The sequence below is a fragment of the Candoia aspera genome, chromosome 2 (assembly GCF_035149785.1).
Source record: "Candoia aspera isolate rCanAsp1 chromosome 2, rCanAsp1.hap2, whole genome shotgun sequence".
NCBI classification, from domain to species: Eukaryota; Metazoa; Chordata; class Lepidosauria; order Squamata; family Boidae; genus Candoia; species Candoia aspera.
Genome location: NC_086154.1, coordinates 241,934,934 through 241,956,150, shown reverse-complemented (window position 1 = coordinate 241,956,150; position 21,217 = coordinate 241,934,934). Strand labels below are relative to the sequence as shown.

Here is a 21,217-nt window from a genome sequence, read left to right as displayed (position 1 = left end):
TTTTCTCTTCTGCAAATCTAAAACTGGAATTAACACTTTACAGAACTAAAGCTGGCACATGCAATAACATTAAATGAGTAGTATTTTAGATTCCAAGCTCCACCTTCAAGACTTCTGCTGCACATTGGTCTGTTAAAAAGTTGATCTACAACCAGGCACAGATTTCCAACTGGACATCCAAATCACACAGGTCTTTTGGCGTAAGATATGAGTATCATCCTGGAGAAAGGCAACTGCTGTGCATTCTTTATGTGCAAACTCCCCTTTCCCTCTAGCATTTACTGCTAGCTAATATCTTCAGAATAATGGGAAGGGGCTCTTCTGAAAATACTGTTATGTTCAAATACCCCTGAAAGGTTCCCAGTGGAAGAGGTAATCTGAACCCCCTATAAAATTCCATAATTGTAGTAGGACAAGAGCATAAAAAAAGCCTCAGATGTCAAGTTTGAAAATGTGGGTGAAAGCCTACTGTATTTCTTACAGTATCGATCAATTTTGCCATAGGTAATTTGCTTATACACCACCCTTGGCATTTTTTTAAACAAAGGCCTGCTGTTCCATAAGTGAAGAAAAACTATTCAGAGCAGTGTTTCTCAACCTCAGCAACTTTAAGATGTGTGGACTTCAACTCCCAAAATACCCAAGCCAGCATGATTTAGAGCAAGCAGTGGAGGCCAACTGAAAACACTGAGAAAGAATATAATGCTCAGCTCACAAGGAAGAGAGCTCCATAGACCATTTCTGCAGCAGTCAGAAAGAAAACAAGCTGGAAGGCTGCAATTGTTATGCACATGCATGCAGACAGACACCATCTCCTGAAGTTTCCAAATTCTGTTCTATTCAGACGCACAAGCTATATATGGAATGCACAAAACCAATGAAGTGAACAATCAAAGCAGTGTTATTAATCACATGCTGAAAATGTGTGAATCTTGCAGAGTCCTACATCTACTGGTATGAATGGGGGAAAAGCAACAGCCAAGAATCCCAGAATACATATCTGATTGCCTTCAGGTGCACTAAACTGATCATAGGCTAATTCTGAAATGAATTGGTATATGACACCTGATAAGAGAATACACTGGAAATCCCCAGCTCAGAGCTCACTTGGACAAGGCACCACCCACTCTGTCTCCATCCACCATATAAGGTATGGGCCCACAGATTACAGTTACAGATTCATGAGTTTGGGCAATTCAAGGATAAACCCAGGTAGCCCATAGAGTAGGTTCACCCACCCTGCTAAGCCATAATGTGAACTGCTAAATTTGGTTTGGCATAGTAGGTTAACTTAACCACTGGGTTTTAAAAACATATTTTATGACTTAGTGCAATAGATAAACCCAACAAACTAAGATTTGTTCAACAAACATGGTTAAAACTTGCTTAGCATAAGGGAATTCAGCCAGCATCAAGGTTCATAGAAGAATAACTATAGATAACTCTGATATATGCTTATCTTGGGTGCTCTGTAGGAAGGATGAACAAAAACAAAAGTGTGTTTCAGCAGTTCCATTTCTGTAGTGCAACCTGCAAACTGCCTCAGCTCAGCTTTATCTCCCACCTTTGCATATGGCTAACAGAAGAGAAATTACAAATGGGACATCAAAGAATCCTATAAAATAGATATCCTCTCCACCTCTCTTCTTCCCAGATTCACAGTTATTTGTGAGTCCGAACTGAACTGCATGCTCCATTTTATTTAAGGAAATTCTGCAATTACTGTACTCCAAAAAGTGACATTTGAGAAATACACACATCATTAAAAAGTATGAGGGCTTTTCATGTTCAAACATCACCATCAGCCAGGACTGAAAAGACTTGTAGTTCACACTGAACAAGTAATATGCTCTTTTCTAACAAACTAGAGACATAAACTAGAAATAAACAGTAATTTAGGATGTTGGCTTATTAGAAAATAAATGAGACCTTCTGGTTTATATATAATACTAAAAAAGCCATGGACAGAGCCACCAAAGTTTGTTCAAACATATCTAGAGGCAAAAGATGCCAACCAAAACTGACCAAAGAGCATTTACAGTCTACTTTGCTGACTTCACAGTGCAGTATCAGGACCCTGTGGAACTGGCTGAAACTATTTGTGAATAAGCATTGGCTCTTTTATTATAAAAACAAAATTATATCCTTGAATTGCCCAAGCTCATGCAATTACCATTCTCTGGGTTTAATATTATCTCTGTTCCTTGAGCCATTATACTTCTTTCACACACAAGAAAAAGTTTCAGTCAATTTGCACCCATATAACTGAAGTTTACGTTCTTTGTGAATGTCATTTTAAGTACAATCAGGCTTTCAGAATCACATAAATTAACTTCAAAACTAAGCAAGAGATTGGAATTACTACTAACAACATTCATCAATGCTCAGAAAATGTAGAGCATGTCACTGCACAATAGCCAATAAGGCTCTTGCATAGGTCAAGTGGCCTCAATTCAGTCCTGAGTTGTATCACATATGTTGCATTTTGATTCATTTCCATGGAGTCCCAACAACCATCTACAATACTGTCCAGGGAAATCTATACCCCCAGCTTTCCTTACTCTATTCCATCCCATAAATTGAAGAAGGTTATGGAGTGACATTATTACAACTTGCCTGGAAAAGGTATTGAAAGACCAATATCTGCCAAGTTTAGCTACTAACCAGTTACTCTTTTCTCCAGTCTTTTCAGAAGGCCCTGAGGACAATGTGCTGACACTTTGGAATACAATAGCTATTGATCTGACAAAAGAAAAATGTATGTCAAGTCTTAAAATGCAACATATAAAAGGAATAGAGTCTGGGACTGGTGGAAACTTTGCTTTTCCTGTGCTGAAGAGAAAGGAGAAATTGCAGAAGCCCTGGCATTAAAACCCTCCAAACAGTATTAAATTACCTTTGGATAACTATTAATTAACATTTTAATTAATTAGCATTAAAATAACTTGATTAACAATTACACACCATTCAAAAGAGACAATAACGAAGCTAAGAAGGAAACAAAAAGGCCAGAAAAACACCCTCTCCAGCAGCCAACACCCAATAAGCAGGGTTTAACACCAGACAAACAATCAAGCAGAAAACAATACCCTGATCAAGGAACTACCAAGGAGATAAACAATCAAGCAGGAAACTACACCCTAATCAAAGAATTTCCAAGGAGAAAACCACACCCCACCAACACTGGCAGGGCAAGCTACTGTATATAAACAGGGAGCAAACCCCACACTCACTCGTGCTGATGATGTTACCTAGTTGGGTAATGAAATGCCTGCAAGCAAACAACCAAGCTCAGAGAGCACCAAGGACTTCACAGTAATTAATTGGCAGGAACACCTCTTCATACATAATACTGGAATTTGGAGACAGTAGAAGAAACTCAAAGGAACAGTCCCTCTTTTCCTGTTGCCACCATTTTAGAGAAAAAGGTGCTAGATGATCAACTGGATATTGAACATGCCTATATACGGAAATACTGTAGCTATTATTGGATACTCATTGCCAGACTTCACTTTTCAACTAGTAACATACTGCAGGATCTGGAGAAAAAAAAACTTTGATCAAATCCTTCCAAGGCAAGGATAATTATTTCTGCAGGGCACTCTAAAGATGTAGTGGAGCAAAACACGATGTTACAGAAATACTGCACAACCACTGACATATGACAGAAAACTCTGGTACATGGCCTTTCTGTAACTGACACAGGCAATATGGTGGGTGCAAGTATCTGATCATGGTTTCTATCTCATCTGAGTATAGAAAACTGCAGAGCAGATTCCAGCCCACACCCACCCATGCAAAATCCATGGGTGTTTTTGAGTCAATCAGTCTCTGAAGCTAATGTACTTTACAGGGTGGCTGTTCGGGGGAAAACTGGAGGAGGTACTATTATGTACACTGCCTTGAACTCCTGGACAAAAGAGGGTATAAAAATGATAATCATCATAATCCTAATTTGGTGGTCCCGATTACAAATATTATATCCCCAGTATATTTTTTTAATTCAGAAAAAAAAAGATTTTCACTCTTATGTTTGTTAATTTAGTGAATTATCATAAATCCCATAATCCTTTGTGCCTTCAAGTCAGTCTTGACTCCTGGACTAGTCCCTGCAGTTTTGTTAAGAAGATTTCAGGAGTGGTTTGCCATTGCCTCCTTCCTAGGGCTGAGAGAGAGTGACTGGCCCAAGGTCACCCAGCTGGCTTTGTGCCTAAGGTGGGACTAGAACTCACGGTCTAGTTTCTAGCCTGATGCTTTACCTCTACACCAAACTGGCTGTCCCATCCTTTCTAATAATCATGTAATAAACATTCTGCACGCTATTGCCAAAATAAGGAGCTTGAACCAGTAAAATTACATCAAAGTCTTTTAATATGCAAAGAGACTCATGGAAAAGAAGATACTATATAAAAGGCTTCCCTTATGGAGCAGTAGTTCTATATACAAATCACACTCCTATTCTTGGATAAGCCTCATCATTTCTACCTATTTTGATTTCCTCGATCAAACAATTTGGTCACCTTTCCATGCAGGACTTTGATCTCCAAATTCAAGATTACTATTGAGCAGATTAAAGGTGTTACCAGCTTTCTGGTACTAGAAGAACATATTTATATTGGAAAGTCTTTCTCTGTAATTTCCAATACCGTATCTCAATAGGTGTTACCCACAGTGCCACATATCCATGCACATAAGGATAATAACTAAAATAAAGACAACTGTACCTTACAGGAAAGCAGCTGAGAGCCAAAACAGACTAGCCTAAAAGGCCAGAAAACTAACTTTAGTCTCTAATTTTAGAAAAACATAGTCTCTACTTTTCACTGCAAGAAGAAAAAAGTTCATGCATCACAAGAACATAAAGTAAAACACCTATTCTTATATCTTGTCCTCAGATGGTGTAGAACAGTGTTTTTCAAATTTTCAAACACTGGTCTAGAATCAGTAACAGTGCATTTTGATCTGATACAAGTCAGCAAGAGTCAAGACAGACTCAAGGCCACCCCTCCCCACATTAAAGACTATTTTTAATACTGATTATATAAGTAATGCTACTTAAAAATATTCATAATGTACTTACTGTACATTAATTATCAGTTTTGCAAGTATCATGCCTGCCATATTGTTTATTTCATCTTTAGCACTGCAAATTGGTATGACTTTTTTCCTGGCAGGATTCCTAGTATTTTCAATGAAAATGAAATGAATGAATGAAAATAAAGGAGGCTTTCCCTGCAGACATTTTTGTGCAGCATCTGAATCTGTTGAGAGCCTTCTCATAAAACAACACTTTATCAGACATTTGTCCTTGTGCCATACTACATAACCAAATTCTGTGTTAACTATCAGCATGTATATACTCCAGACCAATCTACATTATTTTACTCACAAGAGTTTCAGTTCATGGGTCCTTTTCATCATCCATAATGATCACCATACTTCAAAAAGCTGTAACATTTCAGAACATGATTTTCAACATTAACATAGTGAATACTGATTTGAGATTAAATTGTTCTATAATAAAAGCCTAAAACCAACAATTCTCATTCATAAGTGAAGCTATATTTCTATAGAAAGCTTCTGTGAAAGCAGAAGTCAAGCTAGTAAACATACTTAAGTATCTCTTGCATACCAACAATTAGTAAGTGATTTTTCAAGATGCTCAGAAGCCTCATTTAAATAGGGGACTTATGTCTATTTTCAATACTGAATATAATGATCTATGCCAGCTTTATAAATACATAATCTTGTCCAGGCACCAAGGTTTCAAGTCTCACTGTCCCCAACCAGAAAACAGCATGCCTGTTATTCTAAATTTAGTACCGTATATCTGGACTAAACCATGTTGGAAAAATCTGGTCTACTCCAATGGAAATATACATATATACATAACCATCACTCTATTTCCTCTCAGGATAAGCAGTATTATGAAAAATGCAGAAAATCAGTAAGAAATAGGGAGTCAAAGAAATTAAAGAGATGGGATGTGAAAAAGAAAAGGAAATACAGCTAAATCCAGTTTTCATCAGCACCAAGCATTATAATTCTCCATACCTTTCCTCCTTGCAAACCGTACCTGCTTCCACCATGTCCCTACACCAATGTGTCTTTTGTTCTTTAAACATCTGAACCTCTGTTATTGGCACTCTCACAACTCCACCCAATCACAATTTTCACGTCTTCTTCTTCCTCCCAACCCATTCACACTTCTTTCATATACTTGTTTTGCAATTTGATTCTCATTCATTCTCTCTGTAGGACCAAAGTTTTGTTCTTGTGTATTCGTTAACCCCAGCTCCCCCAGGGATGAGTCCGTCACCTCTAGAATATCATCCATCCATCTTGCCCTTGGTCAGCCCCTCTTCCTTTTGCCTTCCACTCTCCTTAGCATCAGCATCTTCTCCAGGGTGTCCTGTCTTCTCATTATGTGGCCAAAGTATTTCAGTTTTGCCTTTAATATCATTCCCGCAAGTGAGCAGTCTGGCTTTATTTCCTGGAGGATGGACTGGTTTGATCATCTTGCAGTCCAAGGCACTCTCAGAATTTTCCTCCAACACCACAGTTCAAAAGCATCTATCTTCCTTCTCTCAGCCTTCCTTATGGTCCAGCTCTCGCAGCCATATGTTACTACGGGGAACACCATTGCTTTAACAATGCGGGCCTTTGTTGTCAGTGTGATGTCTCTGCTTTTAACTATTTTATCGAGATTTGTCATTGCTCTTCCCCCAAGGATTAAACATCTTCTGATTTCCTGACTGCAGTCAGCTTCTGCAGTAATCTTCGCACCTAGAAATACAAAGTCTTTCACTGCTTCTACATTTTTTCCCCTCTATTTGCCAGTTATCAATCAGGCTGGTTGCCATAATCTTGGTTTTTTGGAGTTTAGCTACAAGCCAGCTTTTGCACTTTCTTCTTTCACCTTCATCATAAGGCTCCTCAGTTCCTCTTCGCTTTCAGCCATCAAAGTGGTATCATCTGCATACCTGAGATTGTTAATGTTTCTTCCAGTGATTTTGACCCCAGCCTTGGATTCCACAAGCCCAGCACGTTGCATGATGTGTTCTGCATACAAGTTGAATCAGTAGGGTGAGAGTATACAACTCTGCCGTACTCCTTTCCCAATCTTAAACCAGTCCGTTGTTCCATTGTCTGTTCTTACTGTTGCTACTTGGTCGTTATACAGATTCTTCAGGAGGCAGACAAGATGACTTGGTATCCCCATACCACTAAGAACTTGACACAATTTGTTATGGTCCACACAGTCAAAGGTTTTAGAATAGTCAATAAAACAGAAATAGATGTTTTTCTGAAACTCCCTGGCTTTTTCCATTATCGAGCGGATATTGGCAATTTGGTCCCTAGTCCCTCTGCCTTTTCTAAACCCAGCTTGTACATCTGGCAATTCTCGCTCCATGAATTGCTGAAGTCTACCTTGCAGGATCTTGAGCATTACCTTACTGGCATGTGAAATGAGTGCCACTGTTCCATAGTTTGAACATTCTTTAGTGTTCCCCTTTTTTTGGTATGGGGATATAAGTTGATTTTTTCCAATCTGATGGCCATTCTTGTGTTTTCCAAATTTGCTGGCATATGGCATTCATCACCTTGATAGCATCACCTTGCAAGATTTTAAACAGTGCAGCTGGGATACCGTCGTCTCCTGCTGCCTTGTTATTAGCAAGGCTTCTTAAGGCCCATTCAACCTCACTCTTCAGGATATCTGGCTCTAACTCACTGACCACACCATCAAAGCTATCCCCGATATTATTATCCTTCCTATAAAGATCTTCCGTATTCTTGCCATCTTTTCTTAATCTCTTCTTCTTCTGTTAGGTCCTTGCCATCTTTGTTTTTGATCATACCCATTTTTGCCTGGAATTTACCTCCGATGTTTCTAATTTTCTGGAAGAGGTCTCTTGTCCTTCCTGTTCTATTGTCTTCCTCCACTTCCGCACATTGCTTGTTTAAAAATAATTCCTTATCTCTTCTGGCTAACCTCTGGAATTTTGCATTTAATTGGGCATATCTCTCCCTATCGCTGTTGCCTTTTGCTTTCCTCCTTTCATGGGCTACTTCTAGTGTCTCAGCAGACAGCCATTTGCCTTCTTGGTTTTCTCTTTCTTTGGGGTGTGTTTTGTTGCCGCCTCCTGAACAATGCTGTGAACTTCTGTCCAGAGTTCTTCCAGGACCCTATCTACTAAGTCCAGTCCCTTAAATCTGTTCTTCACCTCCACTGCATATTCCTTAGGAATATTAGTGAGCTCATATCTAGCTGATTTGTGGGTCTTCCCTAATCTCTTTAGTCTGATCCTAAATTGTGCAAGAAGAAGTTTGTGATCTGATCTACAGTCAGCTCCCGGTCTTGTTTTTACCGACTGTATAGATGTCCGCCACCTTTGGCTGCAAAGGATGTAGTCAATCTGATTTCGGTGTTGTCCATCTGGTGAAGTCCATGTATAAAGCCGTCTCTTAGGTTTTTGGAAGAGAGTGTTTGTTATGCAGAGTGAGTTGTCTTAGCAAAATTCTATCAGCCTATGTCCTGCTTCGTTTTGTTCTCCCAGGCCATGCTTACCTGTAATTCCAGGTGTCATTTGACTGCCCACCTTAGCATTCTAGTCTCCTGTGATGAAAATAACATCCCTTTTAGGCGTGTTGTCCAGTAGGTGCTGCAGATCCTCATAGAACTGCTCTACTTCAGCTTCTTCAGCATTTGTGGTTGGGGCGTATATTTGGATCACTGTGATGTTAGATGGCTTGCCCTGAATTCGAATTGAGATCATTCTGTCGTTTTTGGGGTTGTATCCAAGCACTGCTTTAGCCACTTTACTATTAATTATGAAGGCTACTCCGTTTCTTCTGTGGTCCTCTTGTCCACAGTAGTAGATCTGGTGATCATTTGATGTGAAGTGGCCCATTCCAGTCCATTTCACTTCACTGATGGCCAAAATGTCTATCTTTAATCTTGACATCTCACCAATAACCACATCCAATTTGCCCTGGCTCATAGATCTTACATTCCAGGTTCCAATGGTGTGTTGATCATTAGAACATCGGATTTGCCATTCACCACCAGCACCGTTGGCTGCTAGCTGTCCTTTCTGCTTTGAGCTAGCTGCGTCATCACATCTGGGGCTAGTTGAACTCATCCTCTGTTCCTCCCCAGTAGCATTTTGACCATCTTCCGACCTGGGGGTCTCATCTTCCGATGGTATACCGACATATCTCTGGTTGTACTGATCCATTTAGTTTTCACAGCAAGAATACTGGGGTGGGTGCCATTACCTTCCCCAGGGATCACATTTAGGACCAAAGGACCTCTCCCTATTCATCTTTATATTCAATCAATGTTCATTTATGATCCTGTCTCTTAAGCACATGCTTCTTAAGGGTCCACCTTGTTGTCACTGCATTCAACTGTCTTTTATGTTTCTCCTGACATCCCAACTCTCATTTCCATTATCTAACAAAGCAAGGAGAAGCACACTCTTACCATGAGCTATTTTTGCTTCTTTCGACAAACATTCATTCCTCACTACAGATCACATACTATCCACTACCTTTCTTTCCCTGGCAGTAAGAAGACTTGCCAATGAGCCCACAGGCTGCTGCATTCTCAACCAGCTTCAGTTTCCAGATAGTCTTCAAGGATAGACACTAAGTAAAATACAGTAACCCAAGTGTGAGATGGCAGACACGACTGTTCTCCATCCACCTTGTTCCAGATAAAGCCACACTGGCACTCAAGCTGGAGCCAACTAAAGCCTCTCCTGGCTCTGGGTTCCACCTACTTTTCTAGCAGAAGCTGTCATGGGGGTCTCGGAGTCCAAGTCTGAGGACAAGGAAGGGCAGCCAGGCCCTAGAGCAGCCTCAGACTGCGAGCAGGCAATGACGGGGGCACAGGACAAGAGGCTGGCCTGCAAGCAGCAGGATCAGGTGCTGCTGCTCAGTGAGGGTGGGGACATGGAGCTGCCACCCCCTCCCATCCCAAGAGCAAGGAGAGCAGAGAGGAGAGAGGAACAGCGGAGACTAGCGAGGCTACATGCAAGAAAGAAGCCCTGCCTCCTAATTAAGCCCCACCAGGGTCTGCTCCTATAAAAAGGGAGCCGCAAGCCCAGACCAGTAATTGGGAGCAACCATCTGCTTACCTAGACTTCAAGTGCCTTTACTCTTGACTGGAAACTTGTGTCTTGACTCTGGACTGGCTGACAAATCTTTTACAACATCAGAACCCTTGGAATTCTCTTGACTACTCGTGCTTTGGCTTGGAACCCCTTAAGGCAAGCTCTCTGAACTTTTGGGGCTTGTATCTTGTAGTTGGTGTGTGTGTGTGCGTTTTGCCCTCACACTCCCTTGCTGCCTGTTCGTTTACCTCACAAGCTCCTCAGTAAAGTTTGCAATTGCATCCCAGGTGTACTGCATGTGATTTGGGCTGGGACAGGACAGTAGCCATGAGTCCAGAAGAACCCCCAGATTATGAACCTGCTCTCTCTTTAAGAGCACAACCTGGAATTAGTAGGCTGGTATTGTATTGGAATTAGTAGGCTTCTGAATTAACAGCTACTCTGTCTTCTTTGGATTGAGACTAAACCTGTTTCTCCCTATCCAGGCCTAAGAGCCTTCAGGGACCAGGACAGAACTTTTATTACATCTCCCATTCAGCCTGAAGCGAAGATATGCAGCTGGCTATCGTCAGTATATTGATGATACCTCACTCTGAACCAACAGATTACTTCTTTCAGCAGCTTTGTGTAGATGTTAAAGAAAATTGGAGAAAAGATCAAGCCTTTGGGAACCCCAAAATGGAGGAGTCAAAAGCCTACCCTCACCTCTCTTGCAACCAGTGGCTAAATTCACCTACTCAAGAAGGAATGGAACCACCTTAATACAGCATCTCCAACTCCCAGCCCTTGCAGGGAGTCCAACTGTAGTGGACAGTACTGAAACCCAATGCAAGACAAGGATGGTTACACTCCCACAATCCATGTCATACACATCATCAATGAGACTGATCAGTGAGGTTTCTATCACATACCCAGGCCTGAATCTAGATTGCCGTGGGTCCAGATATTCCAGGTCTTCCATGACTCTCCGTAACAGCAGCCCCACCATTTTCACAGAGTGTTCCACAAGAATGGGAAGCTGGGCAATAATTATCCATTAACAACTAGATCCAAGGCTGGCCTCTTGAGGAATAAACCACCACCTCTTTCAGAGCTGCTCGAACATCCTCCTCTCTTCAAGAAAACTGACTACCACCTGGGCCCAAATCTCAATCTCCTCCTTGGCCACCCTGACCAACCAGTTGGGACAGACGTGAAGTCCACATGTGGCAAAACTATCACTACAAATAACCCTACTTTCTCAAGATGCACAAAACCTTCCCATTGTAAGATATCACCTCTGTCATCTCATTAGATGACAGCTTCTGACTAATACCAAATATGAACGATTTTATCCAAAACTCTATATAGGCACAATAGGATGAACACCACTTTTCCAATCATCATGGCACACACTTTCAAATGGTAGAAAATGTTGTAGAATTACAGAGTTAAAAGGCGACATTTAAGTCATCAAGTCCAACCCTTTGCTCAGTTCAAGAATCCAAATTAAGTCATCCCATAATATTGGTGCTTTATGTTCTGCTTGAATATATCTAGTCAAGCAGAGCCCACCAACTTCTCCGGGTAATTGGTTTAGCAAGCTTTTTCTAACATTCAGTTGGAATCTGTTTTTCTGTAACTTAAATCCATTTTCCATGTACTGGATTCTAGAGTAAAAATGAAAAAGTCTTGATTTTCTTCTATGTGAAATCCATTCTGATATCTGAGAGTGCTACCTTGTTACCCCTTAGTCATCTTATCTTAAGGCTAAGCAAAATCAGCCCCTTCCATCTTTTTTCACAGATCTTAGTTCTTGCTTCCTGATTATCTTTGTTGCCCTTCTCTGAATTTGTTCCATTTTTTATAAATCCTTAAGTGTGGTACCCCAAAATGGATACAGAACTCAATGTAGAGCTGAACCAATGCAGATTTGCATTAGATTTTTAAAAGTGGCAGCATTCACCATTAAGACAGGAGTAACGATAAATATCTGTACATTTATATAAAAGTGTACATATTTAAGCAATGGGAATAAGGGAGAGAGTTAAAGACTTTATTAAAAATATTAAACTAATAGCGAATTCCCCATAGCTTAAAAATGCACCCAGGCACTCTTTATGAAGGCAATTAAAGGCATCTTTTCTCCCTTAAGCGAGATGTGATAAAGAATTATGTTTACCTACACTTCATAGATCCTGCATACTGCAAAGGTACCTATACCAACAATGCTGATGTTTCCATTACTGCACTCAGCAACAATTAGAAACACACAAGCTCTGAGTATACTAAGTATTTGTACTGAACAAACGGCTGTCTTGTCTTGATGACTGATCAATGTTAAAAATGGCAAAATGTTTGTCTCTGGAGGCTGAGTGCAGTTCATTCTTAGCATCATCTTCTGACCAGGCACTGTCCAATAGAAATAATATTACCCAGTGGAAGGAGTTTTTAGGGACAAAAGTGTCAACCCACTGGACCACTGACTTTTTCAGAGGTCTGCAAGGCTTCAACAGAATTACGTGCCAAAGTACCGGAACACCATTCAAGTCATGCTAGGGTTGCTTCTTCCCTGCTATAGTTTAAGAAGTCCCTCAAGACCTGGTCGTATTGTCAGGCCTGGGGGTCTTTGGGAGTGGGAGACATGCTGAGATGGCTCCACTATGACTGACATTCTTGCTCTCTCAAAGGGGTTAGTACATTTTAAAATTTTGTACAATATTCTTTTTAATAATCATTTTATCCTTTTATAATTATTGTTTTTATTTATTCACTGTTCTTATCTCATTGTATACCGCCCAGAGTTGCCTTATGTAAGATGGGCAGCCGTATAAATGTGAGCAATAAATAAATAAAGTCCACTGGGGGATTATCTTAACATATATAAAAATTTTTTCCATACTATACTCTGATCACAACATCCAACCATGGGAAACAAGATTCATAACACTGAATGAATGGAGCTAGGTACTAACTAGACAAATCAATTATTGCTATGGAGACTATAAAGTCTTGAGGCATTTCCATCAGGCAACCTCCTTCACTACACCGAAATCTCTCAGAACAGCAAGCCGAGAGATGCCAATATCCTTCTAATGTTCTCCTGAGTAATTCAGAAAAAGGTGACTGTATAGCATGCATCTACCTTCAGTTAACATGTTCAGAACAGCAGAATTGCAAAATAATGCACATTACAAATCTTCTCCTCCCCATTTACCACATGTGGCTACTGATCTTGAAAAACATCTACAATAGCTTAGAAGTTACCCAAGATCTACTTTTAGGTATTTCAAGTATATGGTAAGTTTTTGTGTTTTGGATCTCTCTGTGCTTATGATTCAACTGAGACTTTAAAAATATTTGCATTAAGATGAATTGTGAACTGCCCAAGAATTGATGTTTGATAAAGAGTAATGTATATATTTAAAAAAGAGAGAGAGGGGGGAGTAAGATTTTGTTTCAAGGCATTTTATTTCTAATTAAAAAATAGGGATGTACATTTAAAACCAAGAGACAACCAAACAACCAATAAAAAAAATTAAGATGAGAAAGCTGTGGTTCCTCCTCCTTCTAAAAGCTGCTTTAGGAGTCTACAATTCTTTTTTGCCTTTCTCCTCCCTGTTAATTCTTGGCCTTCCTATCTCTATGGCTGCTTCCCTTGTGAGAAGTACTGAAGTAGGCACAAAGGAGTTGTGCTTCTCCATACCTGCCAACAAGCACAGTCGGGATGATCCATCATTGCCTGCAGAACAAAGCCAATGCTTTCCATGTCACTGTTCTCCTCCTAGCAATCCACTAAAAGTCTGTGATTGTCTTTCAGGCTACCCCATTCTACAGTGAGTAATCATTTCAAAGTCTTGGCCCTGGCTATCTTTTAAATTGAAACTGCACCACAAAATATATTGAAGTTTTTCCAACTGAGTGTTTCAAGAGAAAATTAGTAGCAAGCAAAAGGCATCACTCAGGGAAACCTGGATCCTTGCTCTGGCTTCTTTTTTTTAATTGAGGAATACCTGAGAAGTTTCTAAGGGAACCCAAGGTGCATTTGGAACTGATTTGAAAACTGCTGCTTGGTCTCCTTGATCATAAAATAGCTAAATGTAGTTTTATAGGCAAACGTATGACAACAGCTGTGAATCACTGATGCGTATATCAGAATTCTTTTAATGGGCTTAAGAAGACCCACCAAGAGTTACACCAAGAAGATTTTGAAACAGCTTTTGAAATGCAACATTGGACAATTAAACACAGCCTAGGCAACCAACACTCAAAATAAATTGTCTTTCATTACTAGCTGTTTTATTAACATGAGCAGAACTCAGTTCTGTGAGGCTGTTATTGCTGAATCCACTATTTAAAAAAGGAGCAAAAGGACACCACTAACATGCGATGCCAAGTATTAATGAGCAAGAAGATTGTACCATTTTTAGTTTGATGGAGAAGCTGATTTTGCAGAAAAAGAGGTCTACCAGAATGCATTCACATTATGGCTTGGCTTATCACATCATGTGAATCTGGAGCATTGTTACAAATGTTGGTTAAGTTGCCAACATTACTCATTGTAGTTGAGCTTACTTTAAGAAGGTTCACAGTTAATTTAGGTTTAAGCAGCCACTGGTCCCCCAGAAAAATGAGGAAAGGTACTAGAGTAATCACATAAAGGAGCTGCTCCTGCAACAGCATCTTTTTTCCACTTTCATTATTCATACACACACAGACATGTGGGCTTCTTTTGAGAAACAAAGGGGATATTACAAGGATCAGGGTACCCCTGACTAATGTGGCGATTCAGATTTCTATCAGGTGATTGCTTTGGATGCTTGTGTATTTGATGTTGTTGTTGTTTTGGCTTTAATCATCTGTGCATTGCCCAGAGTCACTGTTGAGAGATGGGTGGCTATATAAATTGTTAAAAGAAACCATCAAATATGCTTCTCTTTGTTGGCCATAAACTAAATAAAAAAAACCTAAAGTATCAATCAGTGAATGGTTTTTGGGAACAGAGAAGCAGAGGCTCTTGCCAAAATAGTTACCTTGATTATTTAGAGGTCAACTGGCAGATTAACCCTAGATTAACTCTGGTTAATGCCAAGTATAACTTAGTGTGTTGCATGAATGCAGTCTCAAAGCCAGCACCAGGACGTACAAGGTGTTGGTAGTGTTTGCTTCCAAATCAGCCATAAAACAGGTAAGCTAGGGTCAAATGGCTGTCTATACTACAATACAGTCTTGTTTGAGTTAAGTTGAGCCCAACGACTAAAGATATTATGGATACATCTGTGTAGTTTTCCTGGCAACAATACAAAAGTGATTTGCCATTGCCTTCTTCTTCCAGGATTTTTCTGTTTTTCACTTCTCAGTCTATAGACTTGGTATTCCCTGAAGATCTCCCATTTAAGTATTAAAAAGGTTCTTCCCTGCTAAGCTTCCAAGCCCAGTCAAGGTTATCAGGTGCTGCCACCTGCTAAGACTATCTTAGTACTACTGTGGAAGAAACCAATGGAAGAAATACAAGTATCTGAGACATGATGACTTGTGGATGCATAACTGCTGATTGGACAACAGCCAAGATTATATCTTTAATTTTGTAGCTTCTGAATTTATAGCTGGAAAATGGAAGAACAAATGTGGTTTGAATTAAGCTCTGCCCCCATGACAGAGCTGATGGAAGTCATGAGTCTAACGGTGGAACACAGCAAAAACTGCATTTTCTTTAGTGGAAGCAAAAGGAACTCTAAAGCAAAACAAACAAACAAATTAAAATGGTAGAGGAAACAAACTGACCAAGTCCATTAAGAAAAGAGATTGCAAAGTACAGGGAAAGTGACCTGTATGGAAAATTAATCTGTAAAGTGAACATATTTCCAGTACACAGGGAAAAAATGGGAAATGTGTTTTAAAGGATTGTAACACAAGCCTGTAAAAGCAGAAGTGTGTGGCAAAACCTAACTTCATTTTGATTTGTCCCAAAGACACAATATTCCAAAGCAGATAAATCTTCTATTTAGCATCACCATTACTGAGGGGAGGGGCTACCTGAGCCCCCACTGAAGAGACCTTCCAAAGGCTGTGAAGACTGAGCTACTGTATTCTGGACAGCCTTTGCTTCTTGCCTGCCATCTTATTGTGTTAGACTGAACAGAGACTTTCTAAAGAAAATCCTAAGGACTGGAGTTTACTATTAGCTTCTGTTATCCAGGTTGATTTGAAACGGTCTCTGAGAACCAGTGGAGCCAGACTCACAGGAGAAATAAAATTTAAAAAGCCTTGAAAATGCCAGGAGTCATCTTAAACAATGTATCTGGGATATTGATTTTCAAACCAGTTTAAGCAGCTTATGCTTAACATTTACAGTTAATGGATTCTTCTCAAATGGGCATGGGCCAGCATCTTATCTCCTTCAATTCCAATTCTGAAATTTTGTCAGGCTTTCACCCCAGCCAGGTTGGATGTTCTACCCTCTGCAGTTCTGTGGTGGTGGTATAAAAACACCCCTTTTCAACACTGCTCCTGTCCATGGAGAGATGGCTCTGTGGAATCCCTAAGCCATCTTTGAGGTTCCCCAGAGAAGCCCTTCTCTGCCTATGGAATGAACCCTCACGAGAGCTGCATTTGACTCTCACATCGTGTAAAAATAAACCTGTTCTTTTGATAGAAATCTAATGTTATTCTATTAAATATTAATTCTAAGCTTTAACATGTCTATTGTTTTGTTCTTTTTTAAAAAAACTAACTTCCCTGAGTATTTATTAGACTAGAGGGGGGGTATACAAATAAATACATTTCTAACATTTTCTGTTGTACCTTGAATTTAATAAGCACAAGCACACACAACTTTGCATGCCCATGAGGCTGTCACCAGCCATCAATGCACCATGTAAATTACACTAAATGACTTCTCAACTCCTAAATGGTGCAAATACTGAAAATAATGTCAACTACATTATTTTCCAAGTGCTGTTTTTGGCTGAGGAATAACAATATATCCAACATCCGCCTCAACAGTTTTATTGTCCTACGACTGTTGTCTGTTATGCAGTAACATGAGTAGAAAATATTCAGTGAATTCTGAAAGGTCCAGTTAGAGAAAACATTGCCAATACCTTCATCAAGAGCTCTGAGCATGAATGTGGCTTTCTCCTAGCCTAAAGCCATTTGCTGAGGGAAACAAAACCAAAAGTTCATAATGAAGTTCTAGACACTGTTCTTCTATGACTTGGCTTGGTTTTAGACCTATCAAAACAAACATCTGCCCAACCTAAATATCCAGACACTTCAAAGAACAGGGATTTCACGTTCTAATCTCCCCTTTCATACAATACTGCCACAAATATAATAAATAGTTAATTGCATAAGAATCCCCTTTTAGGGGATGGAGGGTAATATGAAAGCAGCTACAAGTGAAACATTTTCTGATGAAAAAAGCAAGTCTGCAGTAATGTCAAAAGTGCACACAGTTTGCTTCAAGCTGCATGCAACAATGAACAAAACTAAGGACAAGAGGTCAAGCTAGACTAAGCTAAGAGCATTTTGTAAGTTTGTCATGTACAAGAACATATTTCAAAGTCAATTAAACACACTCTGCACACTAGAATACTTTTCCATTACGTTCTGCAGCAGTTAAAAGGTTTAATATTTGCTCCAAGTACATAAAAGGCTAACTTTACCTGGATACAAATTTCCTGAATATTAATTTAGAAACCTCCAGGCTCCCGTGTAGTTATAGCAATACCTGTTCTCAGAATATTCAAGTTCACTACTAGCAGTCCTTTCAGCTATTAAAGAGAAAAATATCAGGTACTCTTAATACAGAAATCACGTTTTTCCCCATCAACACACAGGCTGAACACAATTTACCCCACCAAGATCTGAAACAAAATAAAAAGATAATCTGTTCTTTTCTAAAATTGTGCTTTTTTTTAAGAAGCATTCTTGCTTTTTAAATTAATTTAGTCAGAAATAAATCTATTCAGGTAATATATTGCTCCCAGTGTAAAAGCTACATTGTAAAATATCTTTAGTGGCAGATCAGTGAAACGCTTACTGCTAGTAAGTGCATATTCCATCTCAGCACAACTGCAGGAAAATGTAATTTTACACATTCATTCACATAAATAATTTTATATGAGATTCAGACAATCTAAGAAATCATGAATTAACTAATTACCAGACTGAGTTTCATACATGCAGCCTACGCATAGGTATGTCACATTAGAAGGTATGTGTTTATATGTCCATCTACATTTTGTATTTTCATCCAGAAAGTATATTCAGATAGCTTTTGATAATGCCACAAATCAAAGTATTATTTAGGCCCTTCTTGACCATTTTTGTTTTGTATTAAGAGGTAGGAAAAAAAATCTCAGGAAGGTTATGAATGAAACAGAACAACATCTAAAGCCCTCTAAAACATTGTCAGGAAGACAAGCTAATTGTACAATCAAAGTCTCACCTGAAAGTATCTTCAGTCTGTATCTCTTTCCACAACATGCATCAGAAGAATAACTTTTTATGATTTTCCATGGTAGGTCATTTACTTTACGACCATGCAAACAACCCCCAATCATTAGAGTATACATTTTGAAAGGCAAATGTAAAAAGCATAGGAAAAAGCCAACACTCTTATTATTTTTTCCCAGGCTCAAATCTGGGACAAAAAGAACACGATTTAAATAAAAAGCACTGAACCACATGGTATCCCTTAGCACTAATCAGGTAGGTTGTGGTTTGGCTTATGTGTTTAAAATGTCAGTTAAGGAATAGATTAGCGTCAAGTTCTTGAAGGCAATTGAGATTTGTAGCTGCCAGGCCTTTCACAAACCCCAAACTCCTCTACCCTTGAAGCAAACAACTGTGATACAATCTCTTTCAACAAATAAGCCAACTCTCATTAAATGCTGCTAGATGTTTTCTGCTGAATACCCAATTACTTAGGTACAGAATTATTCACTCCCATTTCAGTTTAATGCATTCAAGCGTCCCCTCAACGTAAGCATTTAGAACCAAGCTAGGTGACCCGGGTCAGGACTTTAGAAGCCTAATAACCTAATGAGTGAGACTGTAGTACACTTTAGGCTTTAATTGTTCGGAAAGTCTCTAATTCGGAGCCTGGAGCATTCCATTTTCTAGCCAGGAGTTTACACAAGCACAGCTGGGAAAGTTTCTTCTCCATTATCCTTGTTAACATCACACAGAGAAGGTGATTTCCGAGTTCCAAAAATCAACACCCGAGTTCCAAAAATCAACACCCAAGTTCCATCTAGTCTGAAAGAACAAGCAAGGCAGCCTACATACTAGGAAACTTTGAGGACCTCTGGACTTTGAGGACGGACGGGCAGACGCACAAGCAAGCAGAAAATAGATATGTATAAAATAATGGATTTAGGAGCATGCAGGGCTGAACACGGACTCGCCCTAAATTAGGAGCAGGAGGAAGATTTTGCATTCATTTTGCACCGGGTACTTACCAGGTAATCCATGAACTGGGGTAACAACTAGAATTGGGCGTCAGGGGGCTGACAAGGGCAGCCTGCTTCACACCCAGGCTGCAAACGTCTGAAGACCGACCCAAAGCCCCCGTGCTGGCGAGCCCTGCCGTCTCACCGCCCGCAGGATGGGGAGAATCGCAAACGCCCGGGCGCTGCCGAACTAGGGAGCCGCTCTCGCGGGGAAGGCTGCTGGGGAGCTGGCCGGTCTCGGGCGCCGGGCTCTGCCCCGCTGGCTGGACGAGCGAGGGATCGGCGGGGTCGCCGCCTCCCGCTGCCTCTGCCCGCCGAAGCTCCGAGCGCTGCCGCCGCCGAGCGCCCTCCCGCAGCCCGACGGAAGGGGCGGCTGAGCGGCAGGACAGAGAGCAGGCACACGCTCGCCACCCGCTGCAGCGCCCAGGTTTCAGGAACAGGGAGCTTTTCCCCGGGAGCGTCACCGTCAGCTGATCCCCCACGTGAGAGGGGGAGCGAAGGCTCTTAAAGGCGCCAGGCGCACTTTCCCTCTCCGCCGTGCCGCGTTACGGGGCGACCGACCGGGAGGAGTGGGAACCGAGGCGGGTCTGCGGCGTTGGCGCGCGAGCCCGTGCTCGCGTCAGCGGGCGGAGGTTTGCAAAATGCAGCGGGAGGAGGAAATGAATGAAGGGACTGCAAGGAGGCGGGAGCGGTGTTAGGGCAGAGAGATTGATTTAATATCCGGAAAACTGTGGCCAAGGCAGCGGTGTCCTCTGCAAGGGGGCCCATAAGCACGGGCTCCTGGACAGCTGAAACACCAGCCTTTCTGTCGAAGATCAACAAGCCGTGCCCCTCCGTGGCCTGGCTGCGCTCAGCTTTTCGGAAAGCGGCGCCCTCCCTCTGTGCTTGGCTCCGATTCCCAGGCTCGGCATCGTTTTCCTTTGCATGGCGGAACCGAAGCCCGGACGAGGGCCTTCCTGGCGCTTCCGTGCAGCATCAGGTGCTCCAAAGCATTTGGAAATCTACCGGGGAGAGCCTCGCCTCTTCTACTCAGAAAGCTGAGAGCAGGCAGAGAAGGCACCTTAAACCAATCAGGGCTCTTCCAGCCAATCACTAGAGTGCAAAAACCATCCTCCAGTGCTAGCTCCGCCCCATGAACTATGGCAATGCCCCTCATTCCTGATCCAAACTCAAGGGGAAACAATAAAATGGTAGCCCCTTATCCCTCTCTTGGTATTTGCAATATCTGCCTTTATCTGGTGAAATCTTCCTGGCAATCATGACATCTTCCTGCTTGCAAATACTCATGTAAAGCTCTGAGGATGGCATTAGAAAAAAAAAAGCTATTTAAAATACTTACAGCAAAAGATCTCACTGTCAGCCCCACAAGGTAGACCAGAGCAAGGAATAAGCTCCATGGAAGGCTAGAACTCCTTTTATTAAGACGGACTCTAGTATCAGAATCCTGCAAGTCTGATAATGCTTAATGTACTTCTTTTATACTTAAGTGAATTGAGGGTGTCTGAGAAGTTTACGCATGCTTTCTGCATGATTTAGGCTTAAGCCATGATTGCCTCCTTGTTGGATTGGTAACAGACCTCTCCTCCCTCTGCCAAGGTCATCCTCTTTATTCATGGTGGGTTGCCAGCCATAAAAAGCAAGATAAATGGCAATCATATA

At 40.9% G+C, this 21,217-nt stretch overlaps 1 protein-coding gene across 2 annotated transcripts in view; it reads right to left on the bottom strand.

The window, feature by feature from the left end:
• ARL15 (ADP ribosylation factor like GTPase 15) overlaps positions 1 to 19,984 on the bottom strand; it is a 178,809-nt gene extending 158,825 nt beyond the window's left edge. For both annotated transcript variants that reach the window (XR_010067354.1, XM_063295666.1), the window contains exon 1: positions 19,568 to 19,984. Coding sequence is in view for 1 of the 2 variants with exons in the window: in XM_063295666.1 (XP_063151736.1) it covers positions 19,568 to 19,579 (12 nt within the window). In the remaining variant the exon portion in view is untranslated. The remainder of the gene's footprint in view (positions 1 to 19,567) is intronic.
• Between the last annotated feature and the right edge of the window lie 1,233 nt (positions 19,985 to 21,217).